Genomic DNA, 17,616 nt, shown 5'->3' with positions numbered 1-17,616 from the left:
ATTTCTGTATTATAAGCTTTTCTTATATGTAGCATTTCTCCAAAGTTGGCCCTATTAATGACCTTGGGAAGTAATAGTTAATATTTTGAGTTCAAAAAGAAAACTACAAACATTGTTTTCCTTGTTCTAAAGATGTCATTTTCTCATTTCAGGCAAAAACCATTTTAAAATGAATGTTCAAACAAAGTTGAAGTAACCAGCTGTTTTTATTGCTCTAAATGTTCCCCATGCCTGGGCACATGGACACAGCTGGGAATGCACTTTGATAAGGGACTGTCTGGTTTCACCAGGCATGAAATGAGTCTTATTACTGTACACATCTTTTTCAGGCCTTTAAAGTCAGTAGGTTTATCAGTAATATTTTGAAAAGCACTGACATTCACACATTGATGATGGACTGTGTCATTCCTGTCATCAACATGTGTCTGCAAAAACCAATTTATTAGACATAAAATATGAACACTCACTAATTTTCTAATTTTGTGATATGTTTTGTGGAGCAACAAGGAACTGAAGATTCAAATATTGAAGTAAAACCTTGCAGATCTTAAGATGCTCCCATTTTGATCTTCATATAACCTTTAAAAGCTTACATACAAGATAACTTTTTTTTTTTTAGGTTTTCCTATTTTGTTCTTATTTTTTTTAAGTTACTTTCTCCTATTTCTGAAAATTGCTTTTAGCATCATCTGTATTGCTGAAATGTTTACAACTCCCTGTGCCTGATATTTCAATACACAACTCACATTACCCCTTCTGTCCTTACTTCTCATTTATGTCCTTATTTTTGCATCTGCTCCATTGCTTGACTACATAGGATTTTCACATTGTCCAGAGAGCATGATTTGGGTCCATCTGGATCAGCTGAGTATAAAGATGCTATTAATTATTAATCAGGCACCTTGGAGTGTGCCAAGTTATTAATAGTTTCTGATCTTTAAAGGCTTTGAAACTAATATCTGAAGTACCAGTGATCTGAAGATCACTGGTATTTGTTGTAAGGAGGACATATCATAGAGAAGTGAGTGGTGATTGAAGTTGTACCTTGCAGATAGACGTGTAGTAAATGAAAAAAATACCAAGCATATAGTAGGTGCTTTACACATTAAAAATCACCATTCCTGCTTTGCAGTGTAGCCAACGTTTTTACCTATGGTTTTAGTCTTTAATGAATGAGGGAGGGCTAGGCAGGATTGATGCCCTTACGCAGCCTTGAAGCAATTTCAGAAGACTGACCTTCTTCCCTCTGCTTCCCATTAGAATATGGGAGTAAAATCTCTGAGGAGGGAATGAAACTCTAGGGAAGAGGGCATTCCCCTTTAAACAACCATTAAAAGAATGACAGCCATCAGTTCAGTTCAGTTCAGCCTGTCAGTCGTGTCCAACTCTTTGCAACCCCATGAATTGCAGCATGCCAGGCCTCCCTGTCCATCACCAACTCCTGGAGTTCACTCAAATTCATGTCCATCGAGTTGGTGATGCCATCCAGCCATCTCATCCTCTGTCGTCCCCTTCTCCTCCTGCTCCCAATCCCTCCCGGCATCAGGGTCTTTCCCAATGAGTCAACTCTTCGCATGAGGTGGCCAGAGTATTGGAGTTTCAGCTTTAGCATCAGTCCTTCCAGTGAACACCCAGGACTGATCAGATGTGACAAAAACTGGTTAGAACCAACTATCAACTAGATCCAAGATGGCAAAAGATTCAACTTCCAGTGGGCCTTGAGCCTCCATATATGCTTATTGTAATACATTAGCATATGCAAAATGACACCTACCAGTGCCATGACAGTTCCAGGACCAACCACCGAAAGGCCAAAAGGTGGGCAGTGGCCCAATTCCTGGACATCGCCGCCTCTTCCCCATAATAATTGGGATAATCCTCCCACTCATTAGCCTGTGAAATTACCCAGCCTGTGAAAACTAACCATTCCATATTTCAGGGCCTCTTGGCTTTTCAATTGGACTGTATTCTGTCTATGGAATGTGCATCTCTCTAAATTTGTTTGTTACCTATAAATAAACAAGCAAGCCAACAAACAAATGAGGGAGGGTGGGAGAAAGGATTATGTGAGCCATTCACTTGAATTTAATTAGGTTTGCATGGTAGGTATCCCTTCATTACAAATTGGAATGTAGCCTGAAACATCAAGTAGTTTGCCGAAGGGCACCAACTAATGACAAAGCCAGGCATGGAGAACCAGGTATTTTGACTCCCAAGTTTAATTTTCTTGCTTTGACTGCTCCAAATGGCTGTTCTGATTGAGACTTGTCTAGTCATTTGAATCCGCATAGGGCTACTTTAGAATAGTAAAAGGAGAAGAGATGTTGGTTGAAAATCAGAGTGAAAAGTCATTGAATTACAAAAATCCTTGCTTTATTTTTCTTGGCCATTATTGCCACCTGAAAACATTTATGCTTGTTTATTGACTCTTCCTAAAGTTAAGCTCCGTGTAGGCAACTAGTAAATATTTTCTGATTGAATGGATGGATGTACAGATGGATGGATGAAGACCATCCATAGACGGTTTACTACCACTGATCTGTGTGATACATTAACTCTCTAAATTTTAGTTCTTCGTCTGTAAAATGAAAGCGGCATGTAATACGTGCTTCGTTGGATGGTTATAAAGATCAAATGAGAATAATACATAGAAAGGCCAACCTGCTATCAGGTAGGCCCTCAGGAAATGTCAGCTGACGGAGAATTTCTGTTACTAGAGGTCCTTTAAGAGAGAACAGGTATGCTTTTGCCCTGCATGGGTTAATCCTTCATTTCACTAAAACTCCTGGGGTTGAATCAGGTCATTTCCCAAGGCCCTTTCTAGTCCTGAGATTCTGAGATCTGATTCCTTTTTCAGAGGTGTTTCTACTGTTGGGGATATAAGAAATGTCTTCAGTGCCCCCCTCAAGGCTCGCTTTGCAGGCAAAAACCAGTTTGATTGTCTGGACACACTTCATCTGCCACTTTTTAAGTTCCATTTTGACCATGGTTAATGACAGTGAATAACCCAACAAGAAAAGGCTGCTGACAGGTTTTCGGCAAAGGACGCAGCTAAATAGCTACAAACAGATTAAAAATCATTCTCACCACCCAGAGAGCCTGTGCATAAAAACAAACACAACTCATCGATGATGATCAAAGAGCTGGGAATGGTTCTGCAGTTTCATGGACTAATAAAGCAGCGTCAGGCCCTCTGCCCTCTCCCAGAAGCCTGTCTGCATGATGGACATGAAAGGCTGGCAATGACTGAAAGCGAAGGGTCACCAAATGATCATTCTGTGAAGGATTCCACTGATGGACGTTTCCATCGAAAGTCTCATTCCCAAGGTGACAAGTGGGATTGTTACCCATTTTGGGAGAAGACAATGATAACTTTGGGAGCTTTGAAGAAAACCTTTGTCTAGACAAACAGCTTGGAAAGCTTGTGAAATGCACCGTCTGAAACGTGGCTGACTTGGTTATAGCTAGGTAATGCTGACTCATCCTATGAAATACCTTCCCCGACCTGATGGGACTTTGGTCTCAAATTCAATTAAGGTTTATAGCACTTGGAGTCAGAGGATGAGTGTTAAGTTCAAGTGTCCTGAGTTGAAGGTATGTTGTTTGGTTGCTAAGTCATGCCTGACTTGCAGCCCCATGGACTGAAGCCCACCAAACTCTTCTGTTCATGGTGTTTCTCAGGCAAGAATACTGGAGTGGGTTGCCATTTCCTTCTCCAGGAGATCTTTCTGACCCAAGGATCGAACCCCCATCTGCATTCTCCTGCATTGCAGGTAGATTCTTTTTTACCACTGAGGCACCAGGGAAGCCCTTTGAAGTTATGTTACCCACAGATCAGAAATGGCTAGGCCAAAGAAGCAGACAACATCTCTCCAAATCTAAACAGCCCAAGGGCATCTCAATTCTACTCCCCTCCAAACCCTGTTCATTTTTCCTAAGTTATTTTTTCTTCCCTATGTCCAGACATTTCCACAAAGGGAAGAAAATAACGACTGTTTTTTTCTTTCTCACTAACCCTTGATACATTGCATCTCCTTTATACCGGTTCCGTAGAAGTTAGTCTCTCTGAGAATTTTATTTTTAGCCCTAGAAGCTACAGAGAAAAAATAAATTATTGAGCATCTGTTATTTGCTGCCTGACTCAGGCAAGGTGTGTTGTGTATATTATCATTATCTCATATAATAAACACTGGTGAACTTTCATAGTTAATTATAATCACAAAATTATAAAATATTAAATACAAATATCATTTAAGTTTCTGTATCATCACAGGAGTTTGTGCAACTTTTTAACGAAGTCATTAAAAACTGAATTCCATGCTTTTGAAGGCAGACAGTTCTATGGGACACTATTAAACTCGTACAGTCATACTTCTCACACAGCCCTTTTCTCATTGTCATCGCCGTTCCTGCAAATGGCAGGCATTTGCAGACATTGCTTCATCTTCTTCAGTGATTTAAAACACCCACCTTAGTCTCAACTGGTTACCTTCTAATCTGGTGCCCTCCCAGTTCTTTAATATTGCCAGTTTCTAGGACCTTCACCTCCAGACTTCAGACTCCTTGAAAAACTTTGTCATCCATGAGCTTCTGTGTTGACTTGAACTGTTTATAAGACCTCAAGCTCAGAACTGTCTTTGATGTGCCATGTTCTCCTCCAACTGGTCCCCTTTATATCATCCCAGCTGTCCTACTCTTTTCACTGTGAAGCATCTTGAAAGGGCAGTCTTTAGCCTTCCCTCTGCTTTGTTACCCCACTCCTTTCACAAAGGTCTCTGGAGATCTTTTAATGGCTAAATCTAATGGATCCCTCTCACATTTAAATCCCCTGACAGCTCTGACTCATATGATGCTGTCCACTCCCTCCTTCTTGCACAATGACATCTGCATTTAATTACCATGATCTCACACAGCCTGTTTCTCCTTCCAGCTTCTTGGTCCTCTTCAGAGACATTTTTATTGTGCCACTCCTTCAGAGTAGGCCTTCTTTCCCTGGGAAATCTCATCTGCTTCCTGTTCAGTCACTAAGTCTGTATGCGTGTGCCTCTCAGCCTACAGCTGTCCTTGATTTCCCTCCTGACTGCACTGCCAGCATTTTCAACTGCTTGTGGACAGGAGTAACCTGTTACTAGAAACCCAGCATCTCCCAAAACAAGCCGTGTCTCTTTTCAACCTGCTTTCTCCTTTGTGTTTTTTACTTCAGTTGGTGAGAACTCACTAGACACATCTCTTAACTTCTTCCTGTTCCTCATCCACAACCCCATCCTCTATGAGTAGCCAAGACCTATCAATGCTGCTCCCACTTTATCTCCCAGTCCATCCCTTCCCTTTCCCACCGCCACTGCCTTTGTTTAAGCCCTCACTTCCTCTTTCTTCATGATTGCAATAACCCTGTTGGTCTGCCGCTTCCTACCACCAGAGTGATTCTCAGCCACAGCGCTGAACAGTTTACCCTCTCTCCAAGCCAAAAAAAACGTTTTTTTTTTTTCAATAGTTTGCCATTGTCTACAAAATAAAGTTCAAGTTATTTTCACCTGGCTCTCAGTGCCTCCTAGAACCTTTTCTCAACCATCATTTCTAATCTCCTATTACTCAGGTTCTGTTCTCCAAATACAGTTCCTTGCTTAAGGCTACATCCCCCAATGCCTTTCCTCCTAGTCCTCACCTCACTTGAAGCTAGAATAAGCCCCTCTTTTCTTTGTATCATAACATTTTTCATTTTGAACACCAGTTATAACACATAACCTATTTTCTTCATACTGAGGTGAAATGGGTTCATTTTTCTTCCAGATCGTAAGATTATTCAAAGTCTACTCCACAAAAGATTATGAAGCTTGCCTTTTTAAAATGAAGTGTTGTAGTAGCAATTAGGATTCAGTAAAGTGTAAAAGTCTGCTCTGGGACTGGATCTTTCCAGTAGGAAGAGATGACACAGAAGCACAGAGCCACTGAGCTGTGTGGCAGGAAGTGGGCATGTCTCACCAACATCTGTTTCCCCTAGTCTAGGATTTCACACGTATCAGAAGAAAGGCATCTTCCAGCTTGAAGGCCTAAAAGATCATGCAGTCCAATCTTCATGTGCTCTAGCATGGGGAAGTGAGATCCCTGAAGTTAGGGACTCGCCCAAGGTTACCAGATTGGTGAGAGACTAAGCCGGAGGGCAAACTCCCACACCCCAGGACAGCCCCTCTGCCTTTGCGCCCTCAGGGTGGGGGTAAGGTGTCACAGTTGTTAATCAGTGTTATGAATATTCCAAAAGCAATACAGTGTAATTAATTACTATATTTGGGCTGAGTATCCAAATAAACAAGATCTTGAACGACATCAACGTTTCTCCTTTCCTGAAGGCATCATTTCCCTAAAACTCCCATTCACTCCATTGCTTTTATGTCACTTGTTGGTAGTTGATTTTGTCCTTTTTGAGTCTTTTTTTTTTTTTGAGTTTGCCACACAGCTGCAGGATCCTAGTTCCCTGATCAGGGAATGAACATGGATCCTCTGAGCAGTGAAAGCTCAGAGTCCTAACTACTGGCCCACTGGGGAATTCCTGAAAATCAAATTGTTCTATGGTTAGTTAGATGTTCAATCATAGAAAAGGGGAAGATGGAACATTTTAAGAGGTCTTATTCCTGGATTGGCATGCCTCCCTATGGCATTAGGAAAGTTGCAGAAAAACTGCCTGATTTTTCTTTCCCCCTTTAAAAAAAGTTACATGATTGACATGGGATTTTATTATTATTATTCCAAAAGGTTTCTCAAAATCATTGCTTTATTCTCAATAGGACTGAAAACAAAAGTCTCACCAGATGTCTCTCAAGGCATTTTATCCAGAAAGAAAGTTCTCTTAAAACTGCTTTGTCCCCTCTCTCTCTCCTTTTTTTTTTTTAATTTATTTATTTGGCCCCATCAGGTCTTAGCTGCAGCACTCGGGATCTTTAGTTGCAGCACATGGGACCTACTTCCCTGACCAGGGATTGAACCTGCATTGGGAGCTTGAAGTCTTAGCCATTGGACCACTAGAGAAGCCCCTGTTCTCTCTGTAAACTCATGTCTGCAAGGTGTAGTATATTTATTCATACATTTCATAACACATATTTTGAAGAAGTAAATGGAAAAAAAATCTTTATTTCTTTTTTCCTGCATTGAAAGCAACCACATAACCTGTACAGATTAAGAAAATATACTTAAAAAAAAATTATTACTACTTTAGAAAAGAGAATGTCAAGGTGCCTGCCCATTAGCTGGAGCAGAAAAAAGGAATGAAGAGTGTTATTACCACCTATACAAGGCTCCTGAGAAAAGTCTCTCAAGGTTCTCCAATGAACAGCATGGTTAGTTCGCCTCTCCTGCAACTCAGCCAGGAAGGTATTATAATAACATGAGTGTTTTCTCTTTTTTCTTTTTTTCTTGATTAGAAAATATATCTCACCTATACATACTTGCTTCACTGAAACTCCCACTGGAGTAAGAACCAGCTTGGAGAACAAAATGGACACATTACAGGAGTTTGTGAGAATGTAACTAAGTAATGGGTAAGAAAATAGCTGTTTCTTGCTCATTCAAACCACAAATCTCCACTTGCTTCTTAAGAAAAAGTAAAGCTTGGTGGTAGATCATGGCACAGCATTTATCTGAGCAGCCAGAAACAATAGAATCCCATAATTCATCATGATAAATATCAATAATACATTTTAACATGGATTCAGCATTCCACTGGTCATGTCTCCTGCTGCTGCTGCTAAGTCGCTTCAGTCATGTCCGACTCTGAGCGACCCCATAGACGGCAGCCCACCAGGCTCCCCCATCCCTGGGATTCTCCAGGCAAGAACACCAGAGTGGGTTGCCATTTCCCTCTCCAATGCATGAAAGTGAAAAGTGAAAGTGAAGTTGCTCAGTTGCATCTGACTCTTAGCGACCCCATGGACTGCAGCCTACCAGGCTCCTCTGTCCATGGGATTTTCCAGGCAAGAGTACTGGAGTGGGTTGCCATTGCCTTCTCCGTCATGTCTCCTAGAATCTTAAAATAGAAGATAGAATGCTAGTGAAGAGTGGTTTACTCTACCCTGCTTCTGAAACACTGAGGAAATCACACTCCATCTAGAGATCATTTTTAACCAGGCCTACTCTCTGTAGAGCTAATAAATAACACTACTAACTAAATCATTGGATTGTAGCTTGCAGATTACCAAGGTCTTTAATTTACGCTTCTGTGAAATAATAGGACAAGGAAGCTGAGATGCAGAGAGTTTAAGGACCATTTGCTCAGGCACCCAGTTAGCAGATGACAGGGCAAGGGAGAGCATGGTCAGAGAGAAAGCAAGCCTGGGCTTTGGGGTTAGGCCAACTTTGGACTAGATCTCAGCTCAGCTAATTCTTGAAACACTAACTACTGGGCAGGGCATGTAATCTCTCCCAGTCTTTTTTTCTTCTTCTTTTTTTAACTCCAAATATGTATAATACCCACCTCACAGATTTATGAGAATAAATTGGACAAAATGTGAAAAGCAGCAAAATTTCTGAAAAGACGTTCATTGCTTGTTAGCATCCCTTCATTCATATATCTGAAGAAAGGGGGTAATAAAACCTACCTCAGTGTGGAACTTCAGTGAATACCTGGAAAAGGCTCACCCTTGTTAGTTTCCTCTTTTCATCCTTTTCCTGGTTCCTCCACCCCTCCCTACCCCCTTATTAGCAAAGCTGTCTCTGTGGAAAGGGGAATGCAGCACATTAGAAAACTGGAGAGGAAGCTTATCTTCACATGTCAACAAGCATTTGACTTACCTACTGAATTTATAATTGTTTCTCAGGAAAAAAAAAAAAAGACCAGAATTAAGTATTTTTAAAAGACTGCCAAAGTCTTTCATTTCAATATAGTTGAAAGCCCTCAAGGTGATAGAAGTTTGAGAATGCACCAGCCTCCATCCCTCCCTCCCCTTCAACCTGGTTGAAAGGAGCAGGTCCTTTTCCTTTTCCTATTTTACAGTCACAGTGTTACTTTAACTGAAGGTTAGGTGGAGTGAGAACAAGGGGAGATGAAAGGAAAATGGACAAAACAACTAAGAGGAGAAATAAGTTTTCATACAAATCTGAGTTCTCTTCCAAAAAGATCATTGATACTAACATATGTTGTTATTCACTAAATACTACGAAGTTTCCACATGGCCACTTTCTGATAAAACAGGATGTTTCAAATATGTAATGTATTTTCTAGTACCAACGTTCAACATGCTCAGTCAACAGCACAGGCTGGTCTTGCAGGCTCTGGCAAATGTGTTTTCAAGTGTCAGCTTAGGATCACCTTCATCCAAAGCATGGTGTCATTGCATTTCTCATCAGTTCCCAAAGGCAGGAAAACCGTTCCTCTCATCTTAGGACTGTCATTTAGTTAGCTAGTTCGGAAAGTTCTTCTTTGGTTATTGGTTGAATTTGTTTCAGTATTTACATCCCTAATTTACCCACCCCTGCTGACTGTGGCAAATTTCCGTTTTGAGCAATTCAGAGTCTGGTACGTGCATAGTCGCTCAGTCTCCTCTGTCCATGGGATTTTTCAGGCAAGAATACTGGAGTGGGTTGCCATTTTCCTCCTCCAGGGGATCTTCCGGACCTAGGGATCAAACTGGCATCTCCGGCATTGCAGGCCGATTCTTTACCCGCTGATCCATCAGGGAAGCCCTTGAGTGTGGTACAGCTTTTATTTGATATCGGCAGAGTTTCATTAGCATCTTTAAGTTGCAGGCACATAACAAATAAGGGGTGGTGATGGTGGAGTGTGGATGGAAACAAATAGAGTGTCAAAATCTTTTTCTCCCTAGAGCACTCATTTCTATTTACTAAGATTTATTTCTGGAGAGCAGGATCGGAGTGGGGTGGGGTGGGGGTGTAGATAGCAAATGCAAACTACCTCCGAAGGGAACCTTAGAGCAGACGCCAAACGCGCGCAGAGCCGCTGGAGGGGGCTGGGCCGGGGGGGGCGCTCGCTAGCTGGCCCCGTCCTCGGGCTCGCTGCTGGGCGAAGGCGCCGATGAGGCCTTGGACTCGCCATCGCTGTTGCATTCGGCCCTGCGTGAGGAGCCGGCACCGGCCGCACCCTCCTGTCCCGGTGCGTGGCGCTCCAGCACCTCCTGGAGCTGCTTGATGTAGCCGATGGCGGCGCGGAGAGTCTCCACTTTGCTGAGGCGCCTGTCCGCCACCTCTCGGGGCAGGTGGTCTCGGAGGCGCGCGTACCCCTCGTTCACGCAGCGCACCCGCTGCCGCTCGCGCTCGTTGCGCTTGCGGAGGAAGGCGGGCTCGAAGGCGCCGTCCAGCCGTAGGGGCAGGTAGGGCCGCCTCGGGGCGCCGCCGCCGCCGAGCGCCGGCTCCCAACTCACGGAGACTCTGAAGGAGTCCCGCATGAGGAGGCGGGGCAGGGACCTCGGCACGCCCAGAGGCACCTGGCTCAGGTGATGCGGCAGGGTCAGCAGTCCGTCCTGTGGACGTTTCTCCATGATTCGCCAAAAAGAAAACCAATCACCCCAGAGATGAATCTCCCAGCAGAAGATGAGACTGAAAATCTTCAAAGCGGATATCCTGGTCCATTTAGACTGCCTGATACTGCTGGTCAGCTTTTGGAGAAGTTTCTGGGTCCGGAAGCTAGGTTTCAGAACAAGCTTCAAGAAAACGTTGCAGGATTCCCTTCCCTAAGTTCATTGCACTCCTCGATCTTTTTATAATGATCCAGGAGGAGGTGATAGGCAAAGATTTAGGAACCCCCAACCCACACTTCAAACCCTCTCTTCCCTTCTGATCTTCTTATTTCAAAAGATAACAAAAGGGGTTCCTCTCCTCGGTCCCGTGGCCTGGAAATGAGAATGCACACCAAACACTGAGTAATCTTCGAAAGCCACCAAAAGCTTTGCAATTACTGTAATCCACCGCTCTGGGTCTTCATGAGCACAGGAATCTTCAAGGTTTCAGAAGAGCTCCTCCCAGGAACCAACAGATCTACTGGCGGCTGAGCGAAAGTTTACCAGAGGCTTTCTCCTTGAAAATCAAAACTTGACTGCCCTTTGTGGTTTCCGGCGTCCAGGGCTAATGGAAGGAGCTTTTAGACTGTTTGCAAACTTACACTTGCCCTTTCATTTCTGGAGAGTTGGAGAGACCTCATCAAAGGGAAGACTGCTCCCTTGTGGTTAAAAAATGTGTCAAGTCAGGGAGGACCTCGGGGAAAGTTTGAGAGTTTTCTTCTCCAAAAGTTTGAGCGTTTTCTTCTCCAAAACTTTTAAAAACCCAAGTAGACATTTTTTGAAGGGAACAGAAAAGAAATACACTTTAGCAACAAATATATGTGTCTGCCTATTATTATGTTGAAGACTGGGCGGTGATGTATTTGTGCTGCTTTTTAAGAGCACATCAAAAGGCTGAGCAGTAACAAACACTTTTAGCCAAAGTTATTTCTCAGTGCTTACTGTAAACACAGCTTAAACACTGCTTCCAGACCTCTTCTAATCCCACCCAGGATATAAGGACATCATCTCTCCACAGTGTAAAGAGTATATTTCTATTGTATTCTTTTTGTTTAAAAGAGAGATGCAATTTATTTTCACCCTTGAGGGTGAGAAAGCAACATTTTAAAGGGGGAGAGCCTCATTTCCAAGGAGAAAAGATGATGGCTTTGAAGACTGTCTTTTTAAAACATAACTAAAAATGAATAATTAAACCACCGTGTTGGTGAAGAGCTTTGAAGATGAAAGTGTCATTAAAAATCCAACTGTACTGGTTAATGTCAAAGAATGTGTTATCACACTGAAAATCAGATTTCCTGTTCTACAAACCAGCACATTAAAGGCAGCTTCTACTTTAAAAGTCCAATTTAAAAACAAGAGAAGCAAACCTCCCTACATTTATAATCAGACTCTCTGCCTGTTCCTCAGGAGCCAAGGTGTCGCCCTAACATGCTTTTTTGACAAGTCCTATGCGTCCCTGTTTACTCTAAATGATCAGCCCGAAGCAATTGGAAAAGTGCTTCCATCAAGGCAAATAAAATAGAAATAATTATTCCTTTCAGGCATAAGTTGTCACATTTTAAAAGGTGTAGCTTCCTCTGAGACTTATACCAGCAAACAAACTAATATGTCATCTTGATTTCTCAGGAGAGTAGAGACCCATTGGGAAAGCTCTACTGAGCAAAAAGCTCACCAGAGAGGCAGAAATTAGACCACAAGTTGCTTTTTGGCTGTGTCAAAACGTGACTCTTAGCCATTATTCTAAGAGTGATGGGAAATAAATAAGGCCTTTTGAGCAGAGAGATGATGTGGTAAAGTTTTTTTTGTTTTTGTTTTAAAGATCACTGCCAAATAGAGAATAGATTGGAGGGGAACAAAAGAGAAAATGCTTACAGATACCATTTTTCATCTTCAGATTGGCAAAAAATTAAAAGATTGCTAACATCCAGGACAGGCAAGGATTTGGTAAGTGGCAGAACATACATTTCTACAAGCTTTGGGAAAAGTAACTGTTAACATTAATAGTACACATCACATATCTTATGACTCAAGATCCCTGCAGTTTTATCCTGCAAAAATAAATGCACCAGTGTGGATTTACATATAATAATATTTATTGCAGCATTGTTTACAGTGATTAAAACAAGAAAACAAATGGAAATAGGCTAGATGTCCATCAATAGGGAAAGGGCTAATACTGTTAGGATATTATGCTATTAAAAATAATGGATTAGATCTGTACATAAGAAATTGCAGAGATGTCCACCATAATGTGTTAATTGAGAAAAAAAAGCAAATGGTAGAGTTAACACACAGCATGAACTTAAAACAAACTGGATGATGCATTTGTCTTTATATGTGTGTGAGCACAGAGGAAAAAGGTAGAAAGACACATACTAAACTTTTGTCATTGGCTGCCTAAATTGGATCGGGGATGGGAGGGTGGTTCATTTTACTTTATGGATATTTCTACTATTTAAATTATTACAGAAAACAAATATTACTTTTGCTTTTCTCTGATCTAGTGAAGCTTAAAATACTAAGATAAAATATATAAAAAACTCAAATGATAGTCTGCTGCTGCTGCTGCTGCTGCTAAATTGCTTCAGTCGCGTCCGACTCCATGCGACCCCATAGACGGCAGCCCACCAGGCTCCCCCGTCCCTGGGATTCTCCAGGCAAGAACACTGGAGTGGGTTGCCATTTCCTTCTCCAATGCATCAAAGTGAAAAGTGAAAGTGAAGTTGCTCAGTCATGTCCGACTCTTCTCGACCCCATGGACTGCAGGCTACGAGGCTCCTCCGTCTGGTTTGACGCAAATCAACAGATTTATAACATAATTTAAAGTGCTTGAGCCAGGTTTTCTGGCTTCTTAAAAATTCTCTCTCTGAGGAATAAATATCTACAGGATTTTTTTCCCCACTATAATTTGTTGTTATTTAGTGTCAGACTTTTGTGACCCCAATGGACTGTAGCCTGATAGGCACATTTGTTCATGGGATTTCCCGGGCAAGAATACTAGAGTGGGTTGCCATTTCCTTCTCCAGGGCATCTTCCCAACCCAGGGATTGAACCCTTGTCTCCTGCATTGCAGGCAGTTCCCTTACACTGAGTTACCGGGGAAGCTCTTTCCACAACTACTACCACAATCAAAAATAGTCAGATCCTGATCCCATAGTGGTGTTTTCATAGGGTGCAGTAATATTATGATTACTACATGGTCTACATGGTAGACAAAGAATGCTGACACTCTTTCTTACACTTTTTGAAGGTGCAAGTGCTTTGGAAATAAGTGGCTTTTCCAAAGGAAGAAGCACTGTTTTACTCGCATGGTGTATGTATATGTGGTGGGAGTAGGGTGTATTGGTTTGGGGAAGGAGCTGCCTTCTTTTTTACATAAGAAATCAAAAGAATAGCTTCTGACTTCCAGTCACTCCCCAGTCACTCCTCAGTCAGTTTTGATCCAGACAAATGTTCTCTCCAACTTTAAAAATGTCTTTCTTAAGACTGGCTAGATCAAGTTACAGATATGCAAAACTGCCAAGAATGCTAGGACTAGGTTTGTGTAGTCCAATTTAGATCTGCTTGTAAAAGGGGGAATAGGATTCCCCCAAACGTCAGGCTCCGTAGATTTAAAGATATCTCTAAGGCCAAGGAAACTAACTTTCCACCCCTAAAACTCAGATGGGTCCCTTATCACCTGCTTTAAGCATGTGGGGTTAAGAGACTTAGATGGGCTCTTTTTATGAAGTATTTGATATCATATTGTAGATTTTGGTTTCCTAAACCAATGGCACAGAGGGATGCATATCTTTCTGGCACCATACCTGCAGTTTGCACCAGCTGCCACAGGGGGAACAGGGAAACATATTTTATTACCTCGTCATATAAATAAGATTTAGGCTTCCCTGGTGGCTCAGTGGTAAAGAATCTGCCTGCTGATGCAGGAGATGTGGGTTTGATCCCTGGGTGGGGAATATTGCCTGGAGTAGGAATGGCAGCCCACTCTAGTATTCTTGTCTGGGAAATCCCATGAACAAAGGTGCCTGGTGGACTGTAGTCCATGGGGTCAAAAAAGGGTTGGACACAATGACTAAACGACAATAAAGGATAAATTAAAACCTAAAGCTTAAATAACCTTACCTTATAGATTTAAATTCAAAAATATCAACATCAACATTTCTTTGGTTAAACTCCACAGATTATTCCCTGCTGCCGCTGTCTGCTGCCAAGTCGCTTCAGTCGTGTCCGACTCTGCTACCCCATAGATGGCAGCCCATCAGACTCCCCCGTCCCTGGGATTCTCCAGGCAAGAACGCTGGAGTGGGTTGCCATTTCCTTCTCCAAGATTATTGGAGATTATTCCCGCCCCCTCACCCAATTTCTGATTCTACTCAGTCTCAAATAGAGGTGGTATACTGCCAAGACTGAGCAAAGTCAGGCTCCTTCAGCAGTTTTAGCCTAGGTGATCAGCCACTGAAATTCGTGTAGCTTCTTAAAATCTGAGGAATGGAATTAGTTCAGCCACACACATGTTCTTCTTTTTTAAGTCCATACAGCACACAAAATTATCCCAGTTCTAGTCCCATACCCACTACATTTTGAAAACAAGCCATTCTGCAGCCCTTAGAAAAGTTAAACCGAATACTTGGAACTTGTCATTGTTCTTCAGTTGTCCAGTCATCCCACTCTTTGCAACTCCATGGACTGCAGCATCCCAGGCCTCCCTGTCCCTCAACATCTCCTGGAGGTTGCTCAAGTTCATGTTCATTGCATGCATGTTCCAAACACCAGTGCTTACTCTTTTATACCCATGTAACGGTTTCCAAAGTTCAAAGCAGGAAATCAGTGGTATCCAAGAAAAGGCAGGCAGCCTCTCAGAATGGCCATCAAATAAACCATCCTCAGAATCAGTAGCTTAAGACAATAAACAACATTTAATTCTTGAGCCTGAGGGGCAAAGATTTAGGCTGAATTCTAGTATATGTCTAACATGCAAACTCAGAATCAAGGAGCAGAAAACAGCTTTTTCTCTTTTTCCTAGGATGATTGAACTATGAAGTCTCTCTGCAAAGGGCATGGTTACAAGAGGAGTGAAGAACTGGGGCCAGTAACATAATCATTAGAGATAAAATGACACAATTTAAAATTATACAGTTGTAACTAGGGACACTTCAGGGGCTCATTAACCACAAGTGGTTAGTGGCTCCCATACTGGGCCATCCAGTGCTAGTCACTGGCCTCCTTGCAGTTCCTCACACTTACCAGGGATTTTCTTGCCTCTGGGACTTTGTACTTGACGTTCCCTCTGAGTGAAACATTCTTCCAAACATGCACATGGGTCACTCCCTCATTTCCTTTGGTTCAAATGTCACCTTTTCAATGACAATTTTCCTGTCTACTGTATTTAAAGTTCCTGCTGCTATCCCTGAGCACTTTCTAGCTATATTCCTTGCCATATTTTTATGGTATTTGTTGTTATCTGGTATATTTTATATTTAATTACTTGTTTATTGTCCATCTTTCTTTGATATAATGTAAGCTCCATTGTTGTGGTGGTTTGTTGTTTAGTCACTCAGTCGCCTCCAATTCTGGACTGCAGTGTGCCAGGCTTCCCTGTCCTTCACCATCTTCTGGACAAGTTTGTTCAGACTCATGTCCATTGAGTCGGTGATGCCATCCAACCATCTTGGCCTCTGTCACCTGCTTCTCCTTCTGTCACCTGCTTCTCCTTCTGCCCTCAATCTCTCCCAACATCAGAATCTTTTCCGGTGAACCAGCTCTTTGCATCAGGTGGCCAAAGTATTGGAGCTTCAGCATCAGTCCTTCCAATGAATATTCTCGGTTGATTTCCTTTAGGATGGACTGGTTTGATCTCCTTGTAGTCCAAAGACCTCTCAAGAGTCTTCTCCAGCACAACAATTTGTTAGCTTCAATTCTTTTCTTCTTTATGGTCCAGGTCTCACATCCGTACATGACTGCTGGATATTTGTTTTGCAAATATTTTCTCCTTATCTCTGGCTTGATGTATCATTTTGTCAGCAGTGTCTTTTCAAGATCAAAAGTTTTAATTTTAATGAAGTTGAATTTGTCAAATTTTTAGTGGTTCCTGATTTTTGTTCCTATCAAGATTGTAAAGGTTTTCTCCTGTATCTCCTTCTGTCAGTAACATAGTTTTAGCTTTCATATTTGTCTGGTCTGATACTTACACTGTTGTTGTTGTTCAGTTGCCAAATCGTGTCTGACTCTTCACTACCCTGTGGACTGCAGCATGCCAGTCTTCCCTGTCCTTCACCATCTCCCAGAGTTTGCCCAAACTCATGTCCATCGAGTCAGTGATGCCATCCAACCATCTCGTCCTCTGTTGCCCTCTTCTCCTTCTGCCTTCCATCTTTCCTAGCATCAGGGTCTTTTCCAATGAGTCAGCTGGCCAAAGTTGGCCAAAGTATTGGAGCTTCAGCTTCAGTATATGTTTACATACTTCTGAAATTAAATAATTATTCAAAAAGAATAGGCAGAATGGAAAGCCAGAATGAAATTATTTAGCTTTTATAAGACATCATCATTCCCTAGGCCCCAGGTTTGATGTGACATTTTAGGGAAAAGTGTCTCTCTCTTGTGATATGAAGACTTTCTTGATTTAGGTTTCTATTTGTCCTCAACAAGTGAGCAGAACCAATGGGACCTGCCAAATGTTCAGTAATTAGTTCCCTCAACTTCTCCTTCTGAGAAGGAAGGGAAATATTGTTAGTTGATTCCTGTCTAGGCTCTCCTACAAAACTGTATATGCCTCTGTTTTCACATGAGACTGAATTTTCAAAACTCATCAGTCCCCACTACGTTGCAAGCTGTTGAAATGTACGTTTGAGATGTAATTCAATAAGTGTCTTCTGAATGAAAGGAGGAATTCCTGGGTCTCTTTTAGTCCGCTGGTGAAAGGAGGCTACCAGGTAGTGTGTTATAGACAATATCCAATCCTTGCGAATTTGGGACCATTTTCCTTTAAAGCCATCTCAGTATCCCTAGGGTTTAGCAAAGCGCTTGGCTTGCAGTAGGGAAAGAATGGCAAAGAGCGAATGGAAAGGTAATCTGTACAAAAATCCCCCAAACCACCCTTTATGACTTCAAGCAGGGA

At 42.1% G+C, this 17,616-nt stretch overlaps 1 protein-coding gene across 1 annotated transcript; it reads right to left on the bottom strand.

Annotated features, from left to right (window-relative positions):
* Positions 1–8,834: 8,834 nt before the first annotated feature.
* On the bottom strand, positions 8,835–11,200 carry ASCL4 (achaete-scute family bHLH transcription factor 4). The gene has a single exon (XM_005206799.5). The coding sequence runs from the start codon at positions 10,482–10,484 to the stop codon at positions 9,978–9,980; it is 507 nt and encodes a 168-aa protein (XP_005206856.1). The 5' UTR covers positions 10,485–11,200; the 3' UTR covers positions 8,835–9,977.
* Between the last annotated feature and the right edge of the window lie 6,416 nt (positions 11,201–17,616).

This window comes from Bos taurus, chromosome 5 (genome assembly GCF_002263795.3).
Source record: "Bos taurus isolate L1 Dominette 01449 registration number 42190680 breed Hereford chromosome 5, ARS-UCD2.0, whole genome shotgun sequence".
Lineage (NCBI taxonomy): Eukaryota > Metazoa > Chordata > Mammalia > Artiodactyla > Bovidae > Bos > Bos taurus.
The sequence above is the reverse complement of the archived record's forward strand: the minus strand, read 5'-3'. Positions and strand labels throughout refer to the sequence as shown.